Below are 21,037 nucleotides of genomic sequence, written 5' to 3' on the forward strand. Positions count from 1 at the left end.
GCACTTTGAAAGTGTTGAATTGTGCTATACAAATAAACTTGCCTTGTCTTTGAAAATGATTTTAAATAGATAGGTAAATCTGAAAATGTGTTTTTTGATAAGTGTGTTTTTAGCGTCTAAAAGAAAAGGGGATAAAACAAAAGTTGTCTTGCTCTATTTAAAAGTTGTCTTTGCTCTATTTATATCTGCTCCTCACCTGTAGAACAAACTTCCTGTAGACCTGAGGTCTGCTCAAACTGTCAGCTCCTTTAAATCAGGGCTAAAAACATTACTGTTTACAGAAGTGTACTCTTAAATTAAATACTTACCTGCTGTACTCTACTGCCCTTACTTTTTAACAACTTGTGCTTTTTATTATTTTACCTCTTTTCTTACCATTTTATTTCATTTTATTTGTTATTTACTGTTTAATTTTGTCTTGCTGTTTTTAATGTTGATGTAAAGCACTTTGAATTACCTTGTGTTGAATTGTGCTCTACAAATAAACTTGCCTTGCCTTTGAAAATTATTTTAAATAGATAGGTAAATCTGAAGTAATCTTTTTTGTGTGAAGTGTGAAAATGGATGGATGAATTAAATCTTTTATGTATAAAAATTTACCAATATACACAAATATTTCCTGAAATACTAATTTTAAATCAATAAAAAGTACCCATTAATTAATAATAAATAGAGTTTGATGATTCCCAATCAATTGAGCTAACAGTATTAATTTGAAGGAGTTGAGTGTTAATTGTTTTGGCTCATGAAGCTTTATTTTGTAAAGAGAAAGCGGAAGTTCCCCCTCTCTCTGGCTCCGTGGAGACGCCCATCTCCAGCCCGCTCCTCCCGGCTGCTGGGCTCGTTCCTGCCGCTCCGGGATCTTCATTCTCAGCCTGGATGCGCAGCCCCGCCGCTGTTCTTCTGCAACAGGTAAATGCTTAGGAAATCATGATATTGCTTAATAAATCACGGCGATATGTAATACACCCTCAAAACTATTGGAGCTGAGGTTTTTTTTTGTTTTTTTTTCAATGGTTAACCTGCCTCTATCAAGGTAAGTGGGATGTCCTGCCTTATTAAATGCAACCTGCAGCCCTGCAGGCGATGCAGTGCAGCGTAGTAACGCTGTACGGTTTGTTTTGCTGCAGTGGAGCCGGTGTTTTTCTAACCTGAGAAGAATTGGGTTTTAAAATCTTTGTCTGAACCCACACTGGTAGGCTATTGTCTGCTTTTTTACTTAGTGATCACTACATATAGGGTTAAAAAATCTTTATTCATGCCTATATATTCTATGCATGTCTTAAAACATCATTCCATTTAGATTTATTTTTCAAGAACTCAAAATAAGTGCTGCGGATCGTAAATCGCCTTAATGACAGCAATGCCAGTCTTAGTTTTATCACTTTACATTGAATGTTGATTTTTTTTTGTTAGTAATTTTCTGTAGCCATGGTAGAGAAATTACAATAACTTGAGACAACAAGCAATTACATCATAGTTTTCCGACAAGACATATAAGCAACCTTTGTCCTGAAGTCTATCTAATGTATAGGCTACTGTACAAAGGTGATTTATTCATTAGAAAAGCAGGCACAGTTCAATCCATCCTCTGTCCTCATCTTGAGGGGGAAATCTCTGATATGTCTTGGATCCAATTTTAGATCCAGATTCATAAAGCACAGAGAACAGAAGACAAAGCAAGGCCTATAAATGACACAACCTGTGCACTTGTTATTTTACAGTTAGAAGCTTTACGACACATATCACGAGAAGCTTTTACCAGGTGTATAATACTTCAACCCTAATGCATATTTCCATTACCGAATGTGACCGTGACAAGTTTCTGTACGTTTGTGTTAAGTCACTGCAGTGTCGACTCATTATAAAGTGTGTGAGTGCAAATATGCATGCACAGTTCTGCTGCTTGTAGTCAAAACAGAAAAAAAAGAGAGGCTTTCTTTGCTGAAGTGGCAAAGTCCATCTGAGCTGCAGCTACTGTGACATCTGCCCCCATCCCAGCAGGGACTGTTGCATATCCACCTGCCAAGACAAAGCGTTGCATAACATGCACACGCACGTTCATTCCCGTGATGAAAGTGGAAGTGACTTTCATGGTCCATTCTCGTCAGGCTTGACTCTTCAAGTCAAGCAAAAAAAAAATGTGTCAAAGGCATGTAGATAAAAATATAAGATAGGGCATGCTGCTAAACTGACCTGCAACACACCAGAGGAAGGTATATACTGTATCTCTGTGTTGTATCTCTGTGTTCCTTTACTCTTGTGAATACACACACACACACACACACACACACACACACACACACACACACACACACACACACACAAGTATACACATTGGCGTCTTTCTTCCTCAGTCTCTGCAAAGCTTCCTGGGTTGTGTCTACCAGAACAGGGTCCCTCTCTGTGTGAGGGGTGTGTGTTAGACACGCTTGTGCACACAAGCCGATGCATTGATATGCTTCATCCAACTGGTCCAGTGTGGCTCACACAGGTGCAAATCAGCATGCAGGGCAGAGTCAATGCTTCTTTGATTCATCATTTTATACCTCAGTGTCTTGGGTCAGCAAAGTAAATTTGTCTCGTACAAATGCTACAATTAATTAGAGAGCAGGAGAACGATTAGGATACTTTTTAATGTTAGCTGCGTAAAGAAATTGGTCTCGAAAGTTTCTGCTCGATGTCGGCATCTTCAATAGTATATTTCTCATATTTTGTAGTGTTTTTGTTCTTAAGACTTGCTCAGCAAGGACTGAATGTGAGTTGTGTTTATGTTGAGGGTGTCGTCTGTTCCTTTATCGTTTCTATCCAGGACACATCCTGTTTGAAAATTGAGGGCTCACTGGCATGACTTGATTGACTGTTTGCTAAATTCACTCATATCTGTTTGTGTAAGCGTATGAAAGACGAACACTATATGCATGCACCACCCCGACCACTTCCAGAAACGTGCACTGAAGGAATTTAAAAAGCAGACTATGAATGATTTGACACTTAATCGTTACAGTGGCTCCCTATGAGTTGAGACACTGCACCTGCTTAAAACATAGCAGAGTCTTGCCTACATAGTTTAAATTTAGCCATAACACTGTCTTTTGTCATGTACTGTACAGTAGTCATCGAAAAACAAGAATTTTCAAATGATGATCTTGTAGTAATGCTGTTGTTAGATGAGTTAATTTTTTCAAGATTTCACATTTAAAAGTCTTTTGCCAAACAAACTAATTAATATAGCGCATTTCTAAGTGGTAGGTAAAAGGCTGAGTTAGTGTCATGTAGGAATGGTTCATGTGAAGTAATTAACAACTTATAAAAAGATGTGAACAGACTGCCTCATTACTTCAGACAGAATTTGCCAAAAAAAAAAACCTAGGATAAATATTAAACTTCAATTCCAACAGATGCTCTAACAAATTTCTTGTAAAAGAAATATGTGAGAAAAGATGTTAAGTGAGCGCTCCCAGTAACCCAGTTTCTGCCAGCACTGCCATATAACACCTTGAACACGGCCACCTCTGAATAAGACTAATAAGTGTTATTCATTCCCTAGATTTACTTTTAAGTCTGTCACTGAAAGTGAATCTCACGCAGAAGAAGAGCCGTCAATAAGAAGCTAGCGGTCACTTGAATAAATGGCAGCACAGATTGGCTACTGATTGTTTTAATAAGGCTGGAATTTTACTTATAGTCATAAAGATATGGATAGTCACGGTAAATGTTGGTCATAATACAATGAGAAATTAAACTGGACATTTGCATACATGTACAGGAAGCTGGACAGCACACCCCCCAAGCTGTGTAGTTGATTACTATCGCACAGGTTAATGTTCCGTATTTGGTGACAGGCTATTAATGTGATTCAGTGCATTTTTACATGGGGGAACACGCTGTACATCTTTGCAGCGCAGATTAATGCTGCCTGCAGCACATGTGGCCTCCCCATGTCTGGTCAACACAACGTCATTGAAATACAATTTTTCATTGCTGGAATATTTCTTTTTTTTGCAGAGCATAGCGGATATAATGATTAAACCTGTACACAATGGACCTGACTTGATAACATTCTCGTCACGATGATGGATTGAGAGAACATTTGTACTGTTTAGACACATAATGCAGTAAATTATCTAGAGATCAAAAGCTTCCCATAATAGCAGGAAATGCTCCTTTGAGAGTGGCTTGGTGTCTGAACTCCTAGTTCAGGGCATGAAGTGCTAAATGAATAATCAACGGGGTTACGTCACATATAAATAAGTCAGGATACAGACTTTCGCCACAGTCGCTGTTTTCAAATGCACATCACAGCTTTTCAGCTATAAACGTGTTTCCAAAGGTGAAAATGCTGGAGAGTGGTCTAATTTTTATTTTTATTTTCATGTTTACTTCATGAGCACTAACAGAATATTATTATGAATCATGTTAGAAATGAGTTTTGCACACAGGCAGCAGCCCAGGCATCAACAGCGTGGAGAGAACGAACCACAACGTGAGCTTCCTGCACTTAAGTAATTGGCAGTGCTGGGGTGGGCAGGCAATGATTTATACTACAACATAGCCACGACTTCGCCTCCAGGAATTCCCACAAAAACATAGGAACCAATAATGGATCAATGATGTAGGAGGGGAGGAATTCTTTGGGAGTCACATCAGAATAAATATATGTTTGAGAATTAAAAATTGAGGAGTTGAAATGGTAAAGCGGGGAAAAAGCTTGTGAAAAACTGATTTTCTGAAAGCAGAGAGGAGATTGTTCGTACCTGACAGGAATTGCAGGTGATAAGCAGGATTTTTTCTTGTTATAAGCTCGTAGCGAGAGAGATACATAAGGGGAGGACGTGTGTGCTGCAGGACAGGGGCTACAAGAATAATGAAAACCTGCAGAAACAGGAAACTGAGATTAGGCTGATAGCTGCAAGAAACCACATCTGTAGCAAAGTGGGCATTTTAAGCTCAAAAAGATATGTGGAAACATTAAATTAAGAAAAGATTTAGAAACAACAGCAATGTAAAGTAACAGGGTTTTACATGGAATCGGACCTGAGGAGGATTGAACACCTGTATCACATGGAAACATGCATTCACAATGGCATCTGTATCAGTTCCCATCCCTAATTAACACATATTAGTCATTTTCAAGATGACAAACGTGTTTTTTCCCCAATAAAAGCTTTTAATTAAATACCTTATAAGGCTGTAAGCAACAAGTGAAGTGGAGTTGAAAACCGCCTTACCTAGCAATGCAGCTTGGTTATATGTTAAAAAATTAAATAGAATAATAAATGAATAATAAAAGCAAAAGGATTGATTGTAAGAGTGCTTGTCCTCCTGAGCCCCTGGCTCTCGGCCACCTCTCCTGCTTGTGATGGTGCGGCCTGTGGTTCCCAACAGACTATGTCCTTTGCAGGCAGCCGCAGGCGGATCCGAGGTGAAACGTGAGCCAACATTGGGGCTTCTGCTAGTTGCTGACTGCACTTGCAGAGGTTTGTTGGTTACAGTGAATAATGCTTCATTTAAATATAAATGTAGTATTTTTTTAAAATTCTTTTTAAAGTGCTGCTTACTGACATCGAAGTGAGAGCAAATGAAAAGAAAAAATTGGTCTGTAACACGTACGTCTATCTTGGAAACAATGTGTTTTGATTGGAGGACCCACATTGATATTGCTAAAATAAAAACAAATGTTTGTACCCTTACTGGAAGATTCTTCTAGATTAGAATGCATTTGCATGTAAATTAAACTTAACGAGAAAAAAACAACAATAGTGCGGGAAAAGACACAATTAGATAAGCGGATGCTTGAGCCACCGTGTAAGCTCTCAGGCAATATAAATGGCAGCCGTTCTCACAGAGCATCATCATCATTTCTCCCTCCGCTCTATCTGTTGGCCGTCTGTCCTCTTATTGCCTACTCCGCTCTATTGGCATTGTCTCTCTGTTTTCTTGCCTGCCCCCCCATCTGTCACTCCATCATCCCCTCACCATGTTAGCCGTTCACTGTGCCTTCCTTTCATTGTTAACAACGACATGATTTTTTTTTTTTTATTTGGGTTCTCTCAGATTTAAATCCTTTATGTTTTCTTCCCTCGTTCACACATACTTTCCTCTCTTATATGCACTGCTTTGGTGGCACACACACAGTCACATTTGGGTCTTTTTTTGTTTCTTTCTCTGCAGATGTCTCAGAGCTGGCCAGCTGAGTAGAGGACTGTCCTCTAATCCCTGTGCTTTGCACCTGCAGCCATGAATGGTAAGAACACTGCTTGTGTCCTCGTTGTGCCCGGGTTTGTGCATATGATGCGTTTAGGTATTGGAAGCACGATCAGACAATGATCGGACCTGAAAATTAGCCACGTCCCTCCATCCATCCATCTGGTCCAAATTAGCTTCAATGGACATTGATTAGTGAAGGAGAAAAGCAGAATAAAGGAGAAAAATTGCAGAGACCAATAAACAGCCATTGTGTCGGGCACCTTCTTCAAACTTTAATATTCCCATTAAGTCATCTTCTCATCGAGACAGAACATTTGATCGAATCTGTTTCAACCAGCTTGAACCTTCTGAGTTGCGTGCAACGGTTTGTCCCAAGTTCAGTGTGTGAGGCGGGAGATTGTGCTATTGGCTTATTGATCCGCAGTAAGAAGAGGAGGATAAGACTTTAACTAAGCCCATTCTCAGTCCCTTTTTTGTTCTGATAATAGGAATTAACCAGATGTCGTATTGGTCCCAAAAGAGCGCCTGCATGAATGCGAGAAAAGAAGCTTTTGGCGAATCATGTGCTGTTTTGGTGGTGTTTTTTTTGGTTTGGGAGATTACCTCTGTTTCTGCGTTTCTGCTCACACTCAAAGGTGAGGCATCCTTTCTTGTCCCGTTCCTGAGCCGTGTTTTCTCAGTAGTGTGTGAATATGCGTGATAATCCTCTTGTTTCTATCCTGTGATTGTAGAACACAGCAGTCCTTCCACAAAGCTCTTTGTCGGGAAAAGCCTCAGAGAAAAGGTGTGTGTCGGATGCATCTCATCCACTGGCCCATTCTGCCAAAAAAAAAAGAAAAAACATGCCAGAAAACACAATGATACTCTACTGAAGTGGCATCAAGACTGTAGACATGGGAGGCAGCACAGTTCACATTGCTGTACATTTTTAAAGCTGTTCGTCTGAGAGTTTCCAATCTGGCTGGGCAGTCTGCAACAACCCAATCTTGGTGTGTCAATCTTGGTCCCCTCGACATATCTGAAACAACCGTCTGTCCGCCTCAGGCAAAATGTTTGATGTGTAAATAGTTAAAATGCGGCGATATGATCTCCCCCAGTAGACCGGAGCTGGGTGTTTCAGGAATTGATGCAGACGTCCCCTGACTGTGCTTTGCGGCACCTAGACAACAGCAGATGCAACAGCAAAGTGAAGGGAAAGCACGCAAGGCAGAGGCTCTTTGTGTAGCAGCTCATGAGGAGGCGAGACGTTGAACAGTTGGTTTAAATTCTGTACAGGTGACGTTGCTATGGAAGCCATTCTCTGTGTGTACAGTGTTGTTTGGTGGTATCCATATCGTGTCAATATTAGCTGAAGAGCTTGTGTGTACGCTCTGAAGGTTTGTGTTCTCGGTTCCATTCAAGGGTTGTTTTTCCAGTTCTCCTTTCATTGTTCCGATTTGGAAATCCCAGAAAGTGAGAGGTCATAAAAAAAGATGATAATGTGATGATAACGACTTCTCAAGACCACAAGTGAATAAAGAATAAAATCAGCAGCATTGAATACCACTGAAAATAAATCGGTTGCCCTAAAAATGCAATCATTTTAAGAGAGTTTCAATATTTGTAACAATACTTCCTTGTAAATTAGCAGGTCGTGTGCCCAACTGCTACGAAAACAGTTTGTGAGCTAAAGTTGAATTTTATATCACCACATGGACTTTTGGTAGGACTGTGGTTTAGGTCAGTGTCTCCCAACCTGGGGTCCGGGGGCGCCAGAGATCTCTGGGGGGGACGGGGGGGCAAAACTTTTATATTAATTTTAATTAAAATTATATTTGCACATGTTAAATAAATAAAAAATCACAATAACACACCTAATGGAATACAGTAATCCAAGTCTTTATATGATAATAATAAACCCACTTAGAAATATATTTTGGTCATTTTAAAATACTTAAAATACTAAGTTATTTATCAGGATAAAAACTTAAAAACGTATTATTATATCATTATTCAACGTTTAATCATACTACAACTCCGACAGGTTGTTAAAGTAAAAATGTTAAAAAAAAATTCTCTCATATTAAAAGAGACATTTTTCAGAAATATTTTTATGTCCTTGCAATTATTTTTTGTGCGTATTTTATACATTGGTGACACAAAAGGAAGGTGAGAAAAACAAAGTACAGGGTAAACCAAAGAGAAACGTATCACAAAAACATAATTAATGTTCATTTTTTCAATTAAAGGTTTGTAACGAATAACTTTACTCTTTTGGTGCTAGTACGTACGGGTCGGGGGGCCCGGCTGGTCTTAGACACAAGTAGGGGGGGCTCCATTGAAAAAAGGTTGGGAACCACTGGTTTAGGTCACTTGTGTCCCTCCTTTCCCTTCTCTATGTCTTCTCCCATTATCATTACTTTTTTCTCTTTACATCAGGGAGGCTGTATTTGAAAAGATGGCGCTTCCATCATAACGTACAACCAAGTAACTTTCAGAGTTATTAAATTAAACTGATAGAAAGTGGAAAACAAAAAAAGCCTGCATTTCCTTAAATCAAATCAAATTTATTTATATATCACTTTTCATACACGAGTAAAGCAAAGTGCTTTACATAATAAAATCAATTTGTCATTTGACACTCATCCTCACTTTAATACGTACACAGCACACATACACACACACACACACAAACACACACACATAGACATTAAAACATATAAAGCGATACTTTTGGCTGTTTTAAAATGAACCTATTAAGGTCTCCATCAGAATTCCTTTGATGACTTTTACCCAACCAGGAAGGTTCTTGCTCAATACCGCAGCACAAGACAAGTTACAATCAAACATACACGTGACAAAGTGTGAAATTAAGAAATACACGAATATGTAACAGGTAGATCTCTAAAGATTATTCTGCTCAGGGGTAAAACTCACTTTTTTTTTATTACGCTAAGGCTTGAGCTTATACATAATTAAGGCCGCTGGTGCTTCCAGTGAAAGGCGACTGCTGTTCTAGCTTTGCAAGTGACTGAGATTCATCCCAAGTATTCTTACTTACTTCTGAACGCCCTGAAAGTTGTAGGAGCCAAATATGACAGCTGAGGCTTGGAGATAATCCACAAAGCAGTGGGTGGCATCATGATGGCTGTATCTGGTCTTTGCAGTCTATCATTGGCACTGGTAGTGACCTCATTGGCTGGGTCGAGTACCAGCTATGACCTGACTTACCCAGTTAAGCTAATTAATACAGGAGAAATGTGTTTCTTTCTGATCAAGTTACATGCTTTCATTTGGTTAAAGAGTCCTTAAAAAGGAATTTGTAGTTGGCAGCTACCCTGACTCGGCTGGAATGCGTTGGCAAATCTGTGTCAGAGCAGGCTCCGTGTTGAGCTTTTTAACGCGGTACTAATTCAGATATTTGACGCATTTTTATCCGGGCATGTGTGTTTGCAGAGGCGCCAAATGTCAAACCGCGGAAGATCCCTGAGAACCCCGCCACGCAGTGCCCCACTTGCTCACAGAGCATTCAGCCCTGATGCGCACGCTGGATTCACTGACGAAATGTGGATGCGGCCATTGCCTGCTGCACGTCCCAGTGGCGCTGTGCTAAATATCACGTCCCTTTCTCACTTACAATTGCTCTAAATGGGGGGAGCTGTCGAAGCCAGGGAGACAATGCGAAGAATACTCACATCTGTGTGAGATTAATTACTCTCTCCTTTTTCACGGCAGCATCTTGCTGACAAAGCCAAAAGTAGGCCAGGCAGCTGCTAACATCAGCTTTCTGTACCTGAACAGGTGTTCCTGTTCTGGTGTCGGGTCGTTGTTTCTGTTAGCTTTGAGCTGTGGAAACCAGAAGTGACATTTTCAGATGCCACCCCTCATTCCCCCCGCCCAGATTTGAGAAAATGTGAGCATTCTTCTTGAAGCTGTAGTTGGCTCAGGAGTTGATGGTGTCATTCCTCGGAGACGGGTGTGAGGTATGTCTGTGTGCGGTCGACAGGAGCCCGTGGATTGTTTGGGTTAGTGCTGGGATGGAAGTTCCATCATGGGCTGCTAGGTATTTCCTGAGAAAAAGTAAAATACGCAGACCCACAGTAGCCAAAGAGGAAAAAAACCAAATACTGTTCTGCTTATTCTTTTTCTAACAGTGTCGCAACAGCTTAAATCCATTAAAAGAGAGAACCTAGACCACAGAGAGCAGAAGAGATGCAATAGATGTTCATGACTGACACTAAGCATTATGAATTTGTTACATACTGAGATAGATAAATATGGTGTAATATCATTTTCAAGACTGAAAGGTCTTCTTTTTTTTATGTGTTTGTAAGAAGTTGAGGAAAACCATCAGGCTCTTTTTTTTCCGTGCATGAACCAATCGATGGGAATGCAGCATGGAATAATATTAGCAGCGCTGTGAACTGAAATCAAACTCAACAAAACTGAACTGATGGAAGCTGAAAATAAATGAATAAATAATTGCTGTGGCTATCTGAAAGGCCAATCTGTCACATGGTGTATGCCCTGGTCAACAAAAAAAAGTGAGCTAAAAAGATGGACATAAACTTTATTTGTTCCAGCTGAGGGGAATTGATAACTGCTCATTACACCGAGCTGCAAAGGTCATGCAAGGGCTGAAGAAACGTGTTTGACATTTTTAATTCAAATTTGTCTAACAGATATTGCAATAGTGATTTGAATCATCAAGGTTGAATTCAGTGTTTGATCTGATTTCTAACACATGTTGCAGCATCACCGCACTACCCTGGAAACAGGAAAGGATTATATTGACTCTTGAAATGAAGCCTTCGATATTTAGTTAACGCAGTTATCTTACGTGACATTTCTGAGCCATTTCTGATTGTTTGGCGTGTTTTCCGTGTGAGAAGAATGTTACATCCGCTTGGTGGGCATGACTGTACCACAGCTAAATCTTTATAACGCTGTAAAACCAGCGAGCAGGAGTTTTAAGCCATTTTCTGACACGCTGCATAATGTATAATATAACTGCAGCCCTTGTGATTTAACGGCATTATTTCAAATTGCAATGTGAATTTGATTAATTGTTCAGCCTTATTTCATGCAGCTTACACCCCCCAGATAATCTTGTTCTGATTTTGTTTTTGCTCCTTTCTTTCTTGTATTGCCTAACGCTTATTTGTCTCTTCACCTTCATCCCCGTCTTTCAGTGACTATCGCAAAGGGAAACCTGTATGTGCACATTACCGAGTCTTTTTAACAACATAAGCTACATCTTCTTAACTTTCAGAGCTTTGAAGATCAAGAGAAACAGTTTAGAAATGGGCGTTGAGGATGACCTGATCTTGTCATGATTTGATTGATTCATGCTAACCCTTGTCATGAATCATTTATAATCTGTCACCCCCCTCTGTTAAAGCTTACTTGTGGAACCAGACGAAGAATTGAGGATCATAATATGGTTGACTTCATATTTAATTCATGGCCGATGCTGGAGTGATGTTCAGATATGGTGAAAGGAGAGCGGCGTAAAATGTTGCTGAGCTGACAGTTTTATACATAAATTATCACGGAGCAGGTGGCTTGACTTCTGATCAGAGTGGGATGGAAACTAGGCACCTTTTTGGCCTGATGTGATGAAAAACATGCTCTGCTGAATGTGGGGTTAGTATTTCTGCTTTAAAGATCTGTTGCTGACTGTGAGCTTCGACCTGGGTCAAACGGAGTCAGTGATTAGTCCAGTATTTTTCTTTACTAAAAAGAGAAAGAGACTCATGCAAATGTGACCCATGCACATTTAATTTTGAAGTATTCTCCTCTACAAATGTCACCCATCATTTTAATTTGATTTTATTCTTTTGTTTTAAAGATTATTAATGAAATTAAAAGATCAAACTAATTTATCTTTTTTTTTTTTTAAAAGATAAAGCCATTAAGTAAAATAGGCTTGTGCCGGAAGTGGTCCAACTGATAGTTTGGCGTGCCGCCAGTGTGGAGGGGCTGCAAGTCGACATTTCTTTGTTTTGTTTGTCCCGGAGCCAAGAAGCCTGGGAGCTGGGGCTTTAATGTTCCCGTCGGGCCTTTATGGTTTGTTTCAAATAAGTTTACACTGACAGCGGGACTGTGCTTTTTCAGAGAAGTTAAAAAACTGAAGATGTCCCAATCGGGGTCCTAAATTTATTGTTTTTTTTTTCCAGTCATAGAAATGTATCAGTCATAGAAAAAAATGATCTACAGTTATTGGTACACAGATTCATCTTTGTTGTTAGGTCCTTCAGTGTTTGCTACAAGATGTTGAATATCTCCTGTAAATCTGTAGTGGAGAGTGCAATCACATCTGCTGGGGGAGCAGCATTCAAGCCAGTGACTTCAGGAAGCTGAACAAACTGATAAAGAACCCTGGTCCTGTTCTTGGATCTGTTCTGGAGATGATTGTGAGAGCGAGGATGCTTCATTTACTGAAGAAGATTATGAGCATCCTCTTCCCGACACAGTGATTCAGCAACGGCGTGTCTCCTGTCGCCGACCGCTACAGGAGATCCTTCCTGCCAACAGCAATAAACCTCTACAATGAGTCTTTGAAGAGATTGGAATCATGACTTATGCTTCCCTCCTGGGATTAATAAAGTATTTTTGAATTTTAATTCAATAAAAACACCTATATAAGGAAAAGCGATGCTTACATCAGTCTCAGAACACATAAATATGCACATTGTGGAAATTTTAAGGTCTTTTACTGTCACCTGCCTGGCGCCCCAAATGTATTTATCTGCCTATATTTGGTGGGTGTTACTTCTGAACCCTTTTCCCAATTTTCTTTTGATTATGTCCAGGTGGAGCCAGCGCGTGGGCCATAACTGCAGAGGAGAGGGGGAAACATGACAAGCAGTTTGACTCCCTCGCCCCAGTCCTGGGCTACGTCTCAGGTAGACCGTTCGCCTCACGAGTCTCTCTTCTAAATAACACCCGGGGCTGTCGTGAGGGATAAAGACGTATCAGATGGCCGTTATTCTCAATCCTGCACTTTTTTTGTTTATCTGCAGGAGAACAAGCGAGGAAATTCTTTCTGCAGTCCGGCCTTCCTGCTTCTGTCTTGGCTGAGATTTGGTAACTAAAACTTCCCCAAACCCATTATCACATTTCCTTCTGATCCAGAAGCAAATGGGTCAGTAGGTCCGAGCTTTGTTTTAGGTCAAAACCATTTCAGAACATAAGCGTGTTTTCAGCTTCCTGTTGGTCACTCATTTCCTTCACAGACTGCCACACCTAGTTCAAACTGTGTGCACGCAGAGAGGGGTGTGTGGTAGTTGGAGCAGAGTGTGTGTGCGTGCGTGCATGTATGCGTGCATGCGTGTGTGTGCTGGCTTTTGTGTGGGGAAAACTGCAGCTGGAATTCAATCCCACCAGAGACTTGTTTCTTATGTAACTTGCATTTTCTGTTGCCTTGGTGCAGAAAAAAAAACAACCAAAAAACAAATAGTAACATGCAGTTTACAGTTAACAGATGATTGTCTCAACCATATTTTCCTTTTCCCTCCTGCAGGCACCTTGCAGACTTGGACGGTGATGGGAAGATGGACAGGTTGGAGTTTTCTATCGCCATGAAGCTCATTAAACTCAGGCTGCAGGGGCGGAACCTGCCGTCTACCTTGCCCATCATCATGAAGCAACTCCCTACTTCAAATAGTAGTTCAGCCGTCCCTTCATCAGCAAGATTTGGTAAAAACAAACAAAAAAGAATCACAAATGTGGACCAAAACCTATCACTTTTGAACTCTTGGCTTTTACAGTTAAAGCTCTCAGAACCATCAGTTTACCAACAGTCAATAAACGTTTGCTTAAAAGTTTATTAATTATATGTTTGAAAGGACAACTTGTTTCACAAAATATGGTTCCTTGGTTCCACAAAATGAAAGTTAGTCCTGTGATAAATGATTCCTCTCATCTCGGTGTGTCGTCTAAACAGTACTCACGATCCCCTCGTGTTTGCCTGTGTGTTTCCTCTGTGTAGGGATGGGATCTCTGCCAAATCTGTCCGTCGGTCTGTCCTCCATGTCAGCCATGTCCGTCATGCCCATCCTAACACCCACCCCAGCTAATCCTCCTATGTCCTCTGTGCAACCCCTGATGCCAACTCCAATGACTCTGCCCCTGATCACGTCCCTCGGAAGCTGCAGGCTTCCCAACGGCAGCATTAGTCTCCTCAGCCTGCCGCTCGGTCCCAACAACGCAGGTTGGTTCTGCAGTAGAACCACTCACGGGCAAATTAAGACTCGTCAGCGCCTTCAAACTTGAGGTTTGGTCAAAAGTGGGAATATACTGTACATTGCAGATATAGGGTAATGTCCCAGAGCCATCCAGTGAAGCCCAGTCTGATGCTATTTCAGGATATTTGAGTGGCAACAGTATTTCTCTTTAAGTACATGATGTGGATCTGCCCAACTCATATAAGCTCAATATGATGAAAAAAACATGCTGTCAGTTTGTCCTGACAGGCTTTTGCATACATGACCGTCGCTTCAGTAATCATGATAGTTATTACTGCAGCACAGTTACTGTTGCACTTGTGAGATAAAAAAAAAAAAAAAATCAAGATTAACGGTGGCTACGCTAATTATTTTTACAGTTTCTTCTGTTTGGATCTGTCTTTATCTCACTCCATCCCATCTGCCTCACAGCTGCTCTCTTTGATCTCAATCGATTCAAGTACAATTGCTATCTGTGACATGCCTATTTGTTAAGAAATATCCGACCATATTTGCAGGGACCCCCCTCTCTGGCTTCTCCTCTCCTATGGCTTTCTCTCCATCCACGGGCATGTCAAAGGCCAACTCTCTCCTGGACCTGGGATCGAGCAGGTGAGACCACCGGTCTAAGGATGCCGCGGTGTATGTGCGTGCAGTGTAAGAGAAATCAAGCTGGCTGACACAAGAATTTATAACCAATACACCGTAAATATAAGTAGTTTTCTTTTAAAATGCACTCATTATGTAGAGATGCAGGTATCAACACGGGACTGACGCCAACACAACTACGCATTTGTATATTCTGTACACAACTGTATTCCAGGGTTTACAAGGACGCAGGGTTTTGGGGGAAGGGTCGGGAGTCGGATCACAGTCAGAGATGAAACAATTGGATAAGAGAGAGCAGGAAGGACATGAAATCAGATGTTGTTGTTTGCAGCAGGAAGTGGAGTTGATTTGAGTCGCAAACACAGGATAACTGGAATCCAATTGCACTGTTGCTCAGAAAGGTCAAGGGTTGTGTTTCAGTTCATTCTGTTTCTTTTATTATCTGTTAAAGTGTGTGTAGGATGTGTTTAAAATGTCCCTTTACCCGGAAGATTAATTATACATTTACTAGTTTTTCTCAACTTTTCCTTCAATACCACCATTAGATCGGCATCATAGTTTCATCATTTCAAAATATCTCTGTAGTAGCCATGAAAAATAATCAGGCTTTAGCAACGTTATAAAATTGTGTTGTTGAAGACGTAATGGTGACAGCTTCTAAATCAGAGCCAGACCAATATCTGAATTTGGAGATCATTGGATTATTTTTTCTGGGTTGAAAATTCCGTCCGTCCGTCCGTCCATCCGTCCATCCATCCGTCCATCCGTCCATCCGTCCATCCATCCATCCGTCCGTCCAGTGCTTATCCCAGCTTTTATATCAGATGTTTATGTACGTATATAGGTCACTAGTCCATCACAGGATATATTAGTCAAATATTATATTGAAAAGTAAGTGAACCTCATTTCTGCGTAATTAGGAATCCTTTCCGTAACTGCGTGTTATATTTGTGGTGCCCCTTAGTGTTGAACACGCGGGAAGGCATGTCTTTACAGGTGAAAATAAATGTCACTACTGGATGAAAGGCTACTTTTTAAATTTTTCATTAGGTTCACTTCTATGGAATATCCTTAGTGCCGCCTCTTAACGTTCTTTTCTCTTTTGTATTTGTCTGTTTTGTCTTAATAATAATAATAATAATAATAATAATAATTGTATAAATACACAAATAATGCCGTATGCATCATTTACTCTACGTGATGCATAGCTTACAAAAATGTTCATACAAATGTCGTCTGTTTGCTTGATCTCCAATTTGTATAGCCATCATCCAAAAGTTATACTATTGGATGGATACAGTATATGTGATTAAGGTTGCCAGAATGGTTGTAGTTTGACTTGGTACTTTTCAGATTTCTATGGAGGCCCGTCTTCTTTTACAGTCATTGGGACAAAGAGGAGGGACATGGAAAAGACTTTTTGGTAGGGTGAAACTAAGTCTTAAAAACAGTTAAGGTTCTGCGGTTCTGCTATTGCAATGTATTTTCCATACATCATCCGTTTTTGCGATGAAACCTGTCGCCATTGACCGCTTCTGGCTCAAGCTACTTTTCAACACATCAGCATTCATGTAATATAAGCTCTGACGTCTGTAGGGTGTCAGCTTTTTGTAAAGACTGAATACAACGCCGTCTGGGTTCATTCCCCTTAAAGCCCACCGTGTGTGAGGTGAGAGATACATGCTGACAGATATATATGCTCCCATGAATAAGGTATTGAGTCAGAGTAGCTCCACTGGAAAAATGACACTATAAAATCTTTTCTCCTGCTTTTTGTTTCTATTATGTTTATTTTATGCTTTTGCCAGCTAAAAGTGTGCTTATAGTGTTCACATTCAGGTAAAGGTGCTGGAAGGGCTCTTAATCTGGTGAAATTGTAAAGAAAATCACAAAAAAAAAAGAAAGTAACCTGAGTTGTTGGATTAAAAAGCACAATTCAAATATAACACAAATATAACATAAACTTGTGTTTTTTAAATTGTGATATTTTCATATATCTTATCATTTAAGCAATGTTAACTTATAGGGAAGAGGATGTATGGACTAGCGATAAGGATTTTATACAGTTTTACAGATGTGTCAACTAGTCAGTCTTCATTGACTCCCATGTTAAAATGTCCAACTTTAGAGCAGAAATTAACATAATTACGGGCTGGTTCAAAAAACTATTTTGGTCTCAGTCGTTGGATTTTACATCTATGACAACTCTGAGGGGGGTGAATTTTTCTGTACCAAGTCAGGAGAGTTTATACGAAGCAATACATTTACTTCTAATCTGATAAATGCACAGTTGGCTCAGCCAATGGCTTTACATGATCACTTTCTCTTCTGTAATCATCATGCTTCAGGGCTCAGCGAAGTAAACAGCAGTTTTTAAACTTAGCTTTTTTTTTTTTTTATTTCACCATCGAGTCAACATGTGAAATGGGATATTCTGCTGTAAACGTCTGCCGGCAGCTCTGCTTCTCTGTCGCTGGGGATCGGCTCAAGCAGCTGGTAGCCACTGCTGACTTTGATTGACGGGCGCGTTCCCCTCGACTTACTGGGCAACATGGCTACGCCCCGTTGGAAGAAAAAGAAGCTTGAAAACCCTTTTTTTAGAAAGCATTGGGTCATGTGACTTAATTCCTTGTCCATTGCCTCTCACAGTCTGTGGTGTCTATCAAGCCTTCATGTATACGCCTGTGTGAAACAATGTGGCAGGAATGGGTACAAAAGTGGGATGTAATGAGGAGAACGGGCAGGAAAAAAAACAGGGCCTGAAAGGTTTTGTGATCTTCTGGTGAGAGCCAGTTTCCCTTGCGTATCTAATAACCTTGATACTCCTCTTGGCATTTTGTGTGGTTTTAGAAAAGAATAAGGATGAGCTCTGATTTCACCGTTTAGAATAGCGCACTGCCTCACATACAAAGTCCTGACCTGAGGTGTAGGTGGTAATGTGGGCGTCAATAAGGGCATTAAAGTGCTCTGAAAGAAAATACAAGTGAATCCGCCCTGATCGATTTTACCCTGCAGTTATTCACTATTATACTTTTTAATAAAAAAACTAATTAATGCTATTTTTTGCTGGGATTTTGTTTGATAGTTTTTCTAAATGTTGTAGCATTAATTAACACTCATACACACGCTTATGAATATACATGTGCACACTAAGAGGAAAAAGCCCCAGAGCAGGGTGCCTGCTCTCCATCCCCCCATCTTTCCCTGAAGTCTCTTCTTTTATTTCAGATCAAATATCCACCCAGAATTAATAATAATCAAAAAAAAGAAAGATGCATTTTTCTTCAAATTTAAACCTTGGATCCCATCCAACTTTTTGTCTTTGCAAATAATGAAAATGGAGTCAGTGAATACATTGCTGTCTTGTTTCAGGGGCTTAATGTCTAAGTGGTTGTTCTCGCCATCTTCCTCTGCAGATAATTAAGAGCTGAGAAATAACACCAGGGAGTCTCGGAGCAATTTGTGGCTTTGAGTAGTGGCTTGAAAAAGTCGGAGAAGAAAAAGCGCTGACCGTCTCATGTTATTGTGTCATTTCCTTTCTAGTGATATCTTGGTATATCAACATTCCTGTCTTTTTTTTTTTCTTTTTCTTTTTCTTGTCATAGTTCAAATTCTTCCTCCACCACGTCATTGACCAGCAACTCTCCAAAGATGGGTGCAGGCGACTGGGCCGTTCCTCAGGCCTCCAGACTCAAGTATCGTCAGCAGTTCAACACACTAGACAAGCTCATGAGTGGCTACTTGTCAGGTGGGTCCAACACACACACACACACACACACACACACACACACACACACACACACACACACACACACACACACACACACACACAGTTTCCCGTGGGCGGCCTTGTCAAAGTTTGGTAGCCAAGACTCTGGCTCTGCGTCACTCTGCACACATGCTCTGAAGTACTGAAGATTGCTCTTCATCCCATCTGACAGGAATCGGCAGCAAACATCCACAACCAACTGCAGAGCAAATTAAATGATATTATTTGTGCTGTGATTTTTGTATTTTTGTAGGACCTCAGGTCAGAAATGCTCTGATTGCATCAAACCTGACCCAGACTCAACTAGCCACCATCTGGTAAGCATAAAGTGTTAATGTGTTCACCAGTGTAACCTAAATAATCCAGATATAAGACCTGTTTGAGTCCTTACAAATGATTATTTTTTAGTATATGCGTGTATTTGTATGGGTTTAGGGCTGGGGATCGATTCAAATATCATAAGATTCAGAATCGATTATCACGATTCGATTCGATCCGATATTGATTTGGGTTACTGACTGTTAATAAAACTGTTTTTTCAGCTGTTGCATGAGTTATATGACTGTCTAGTTATGCAAAACATATTAATACTAGTATTATATTGAGATTCAACAGCAAGTATTGGCAGCTAATGATGCTGTAAGGACCAATCAGCTCCCAGAATGCTGATAGAACTGCTTTCAGAAACATCATGTGGGTCAGATTTATCAAACAGATCCAGGGCAGCAAACAGAGAATTTTATGAGAATTTGGTTTTTAACATTTATGCAAATGTAACCCCAAGACAGTATATAAAGCAAAGAAATATAGACAATTTATGCAATTATAACTGAAAACTTTAATGTTTTCATACCTTTAAACATATTTAAAGGCAAAAAAATGGCACCAGTTATTCTCGTGTCCAACAAAATATTCCTTTTTTGGGGATAAACAAAAAAGTACCAAAGTTGTAATGTAATGATGAAAAAATATATATATATATATTTTTTTTTTTAAATCGATCTTTAGACATATGAATCGATTTTTAGGAATTAATATGAGAATCGATTTAAAATTGGTGAATCGATCTTTTCAACACAGGCCTATATGGGTTATTTGGATATTAGAACTTCATCAGGGAGTCATCCACAATCTTTTTTGTTGCTTAATTATGTTCAATGTGTAGAACGGTTCTTTAAATTGAGCTGTATCAACCAGATAACTTCCCCGGCCATTTCTTCTTTGATACAATGAGGAAAAGTCTGATGAGTCTGGTACTTTTTTTAACAACAAATTGCTGACATGAAATCCTATTACTTGAGTGCAGGAACCTGGCAGATGTGAATAAGGATGGTCAGCTGCGGGCCGATGAGTTTATTCTGGCCATGCACCTGGTGGACATGGCTAAGACCGGCCGCCCGCTGCCTCTCACGTTGCCTCAAGACCTGGTTCCCCCCGCGCTCAGGTAACGCACAGAGCACGGAGATGTGAAGATGTTCATGAAATCAAATCTGAGTCTTTTTGTCTTCTCATCTCAGAGGAGGAAGTAAGCCCAGCGAGAAGCTTGTTAATCTTGTTAACGGAACGGGACCCTACATTACTCCTAGTTTAATAGACACAACGGAGCTAGAACCTTCACCAAAGAGCAAGAACAGTGGTATGATATTATAAATTGTTATCATTGTTGTCCTCTCCGTGTACACCTGCCTGTGTCATCACTGTCCTGCTCCTCTTCTCAGTGTCTTACGAAGACAAGCTGAAGGAGAACTTTGTACGCGGCAGCGCCGAGCTGGAGAAACGGCGGCTGGCTCTCGAGGAGGAACAGAGGAAGGAGAGGGAGAGGAGAGACAGGGAGGAGCGGGATGCTCAGGAACGCAGGGAGAGGGAGGCCAGGGAGATGGAGAACCGGAGGAGGCTGGAGGAGGAGAGGAGGTTGGAGAGGCAGAGAGAGGTGGAGAGACAAAGAGAGGAGGAGAGGCTGCGAGAGCTGGAGAGGAAGGAGGTGAGCCAGAACCGTCGGGAGATGCACCGTCCAGACCGTCGCCTCCAGTAACTATCTGCCTTCAAACCTTTAGGCAGCAAAGCAGGAGATCGAGCGCCAGAGGAGGGAAGAGTGGGAGCGAGGCAAGAAGGAGGAGCTGGGAAGGAAGAAAGAGGGGGAGCAGGATGAGATCTGTCGACTCAGGGAGAAAAAGAAAAGCCTTGAGTTGGAGCTGGCAGCTGTGGTGAGACTATACGATACCATCTAAAATTCTCCATCAAA

At 40.6% G+C, this 21,037-nt stretch overlaps 1 protein-coding gene across 4 annotated transcripts in view; it reads left to right on the plus strand.

Annotated features, from left to right (window-relative positions):
- Positions 1–836: 836 nt before the first annotated feature.
- Positions 837–21,037, plus strand: part of LOC133418604 (intersectin-2-like) — a 43,591-nt gene continuing 23,390 nt past the window's right edge. For 2 of the 4 annotated variants that reach the window (XM_061707376.1, XM_061707378.1), the window contains exons 1-13: positions 837–912; positions 6,175–6,247; positions 13,005–13,097; positions 13,215–13,278; positions 13,715–13,890; positions 14,183–14,404; positions 14,936–15,029; positions 18,632–18,774; positions 19,049–19,112; positions 20,102–20,239; positions 20,313–20,431; positions 20,514–20,776; positions 20,850–20,999. In XM_061707376.1, the coding sequence (XP_061563360.1) occupies positions 6,241–6,247; positions 13,005–13,097; positions 13,215–13,278; positions 13,715–13,890; positions 14,183–14,404; positions 14,936–15,029; positions 18,632–18,774; positions 19,049–19,112; positions 20,102–20,239; positions 20,313–20,431; positions 20,514–20,776; positions 20,850–20,999 (1,533 nt within the window). In that variant the 5' untranslated portion in view covers positions 837–912; positions 6,175–6,240. Of the gene's footprint in view, positions 1,037–6,174; positions 6,248–13,004; positions 13,098–13,214; positions 13,279–13,714; positions 13,891–14,182; positions 14,405–14,935; positions 15,030–18,631; positions 18,775–19,048; positions 19,113–20,101; positions 20,240–20,312; positions 20,432–20,513; positions 20,777–20,849; positions 21,000–21,037 lie in introns of all 4 variants that reach the window. The other 2 variants (XM_061707377.1, XM_061707379.1) reach the window with 2 other exon arrangements.

Source organism: Cololabis saira, chromosome 18, assembly GCF_033807715.1.
Source record: "Cololabis saira isolate AMF1-May2022 chromosome 18, fColSai1.1, whole genome shotgun sequence".
Taxonomy (NCBI): Eukaryota; Metazoa; Chordata; class Actinopteri; order Beloniformes; family Belonidae; genus Cololabis; species Cololabis saira.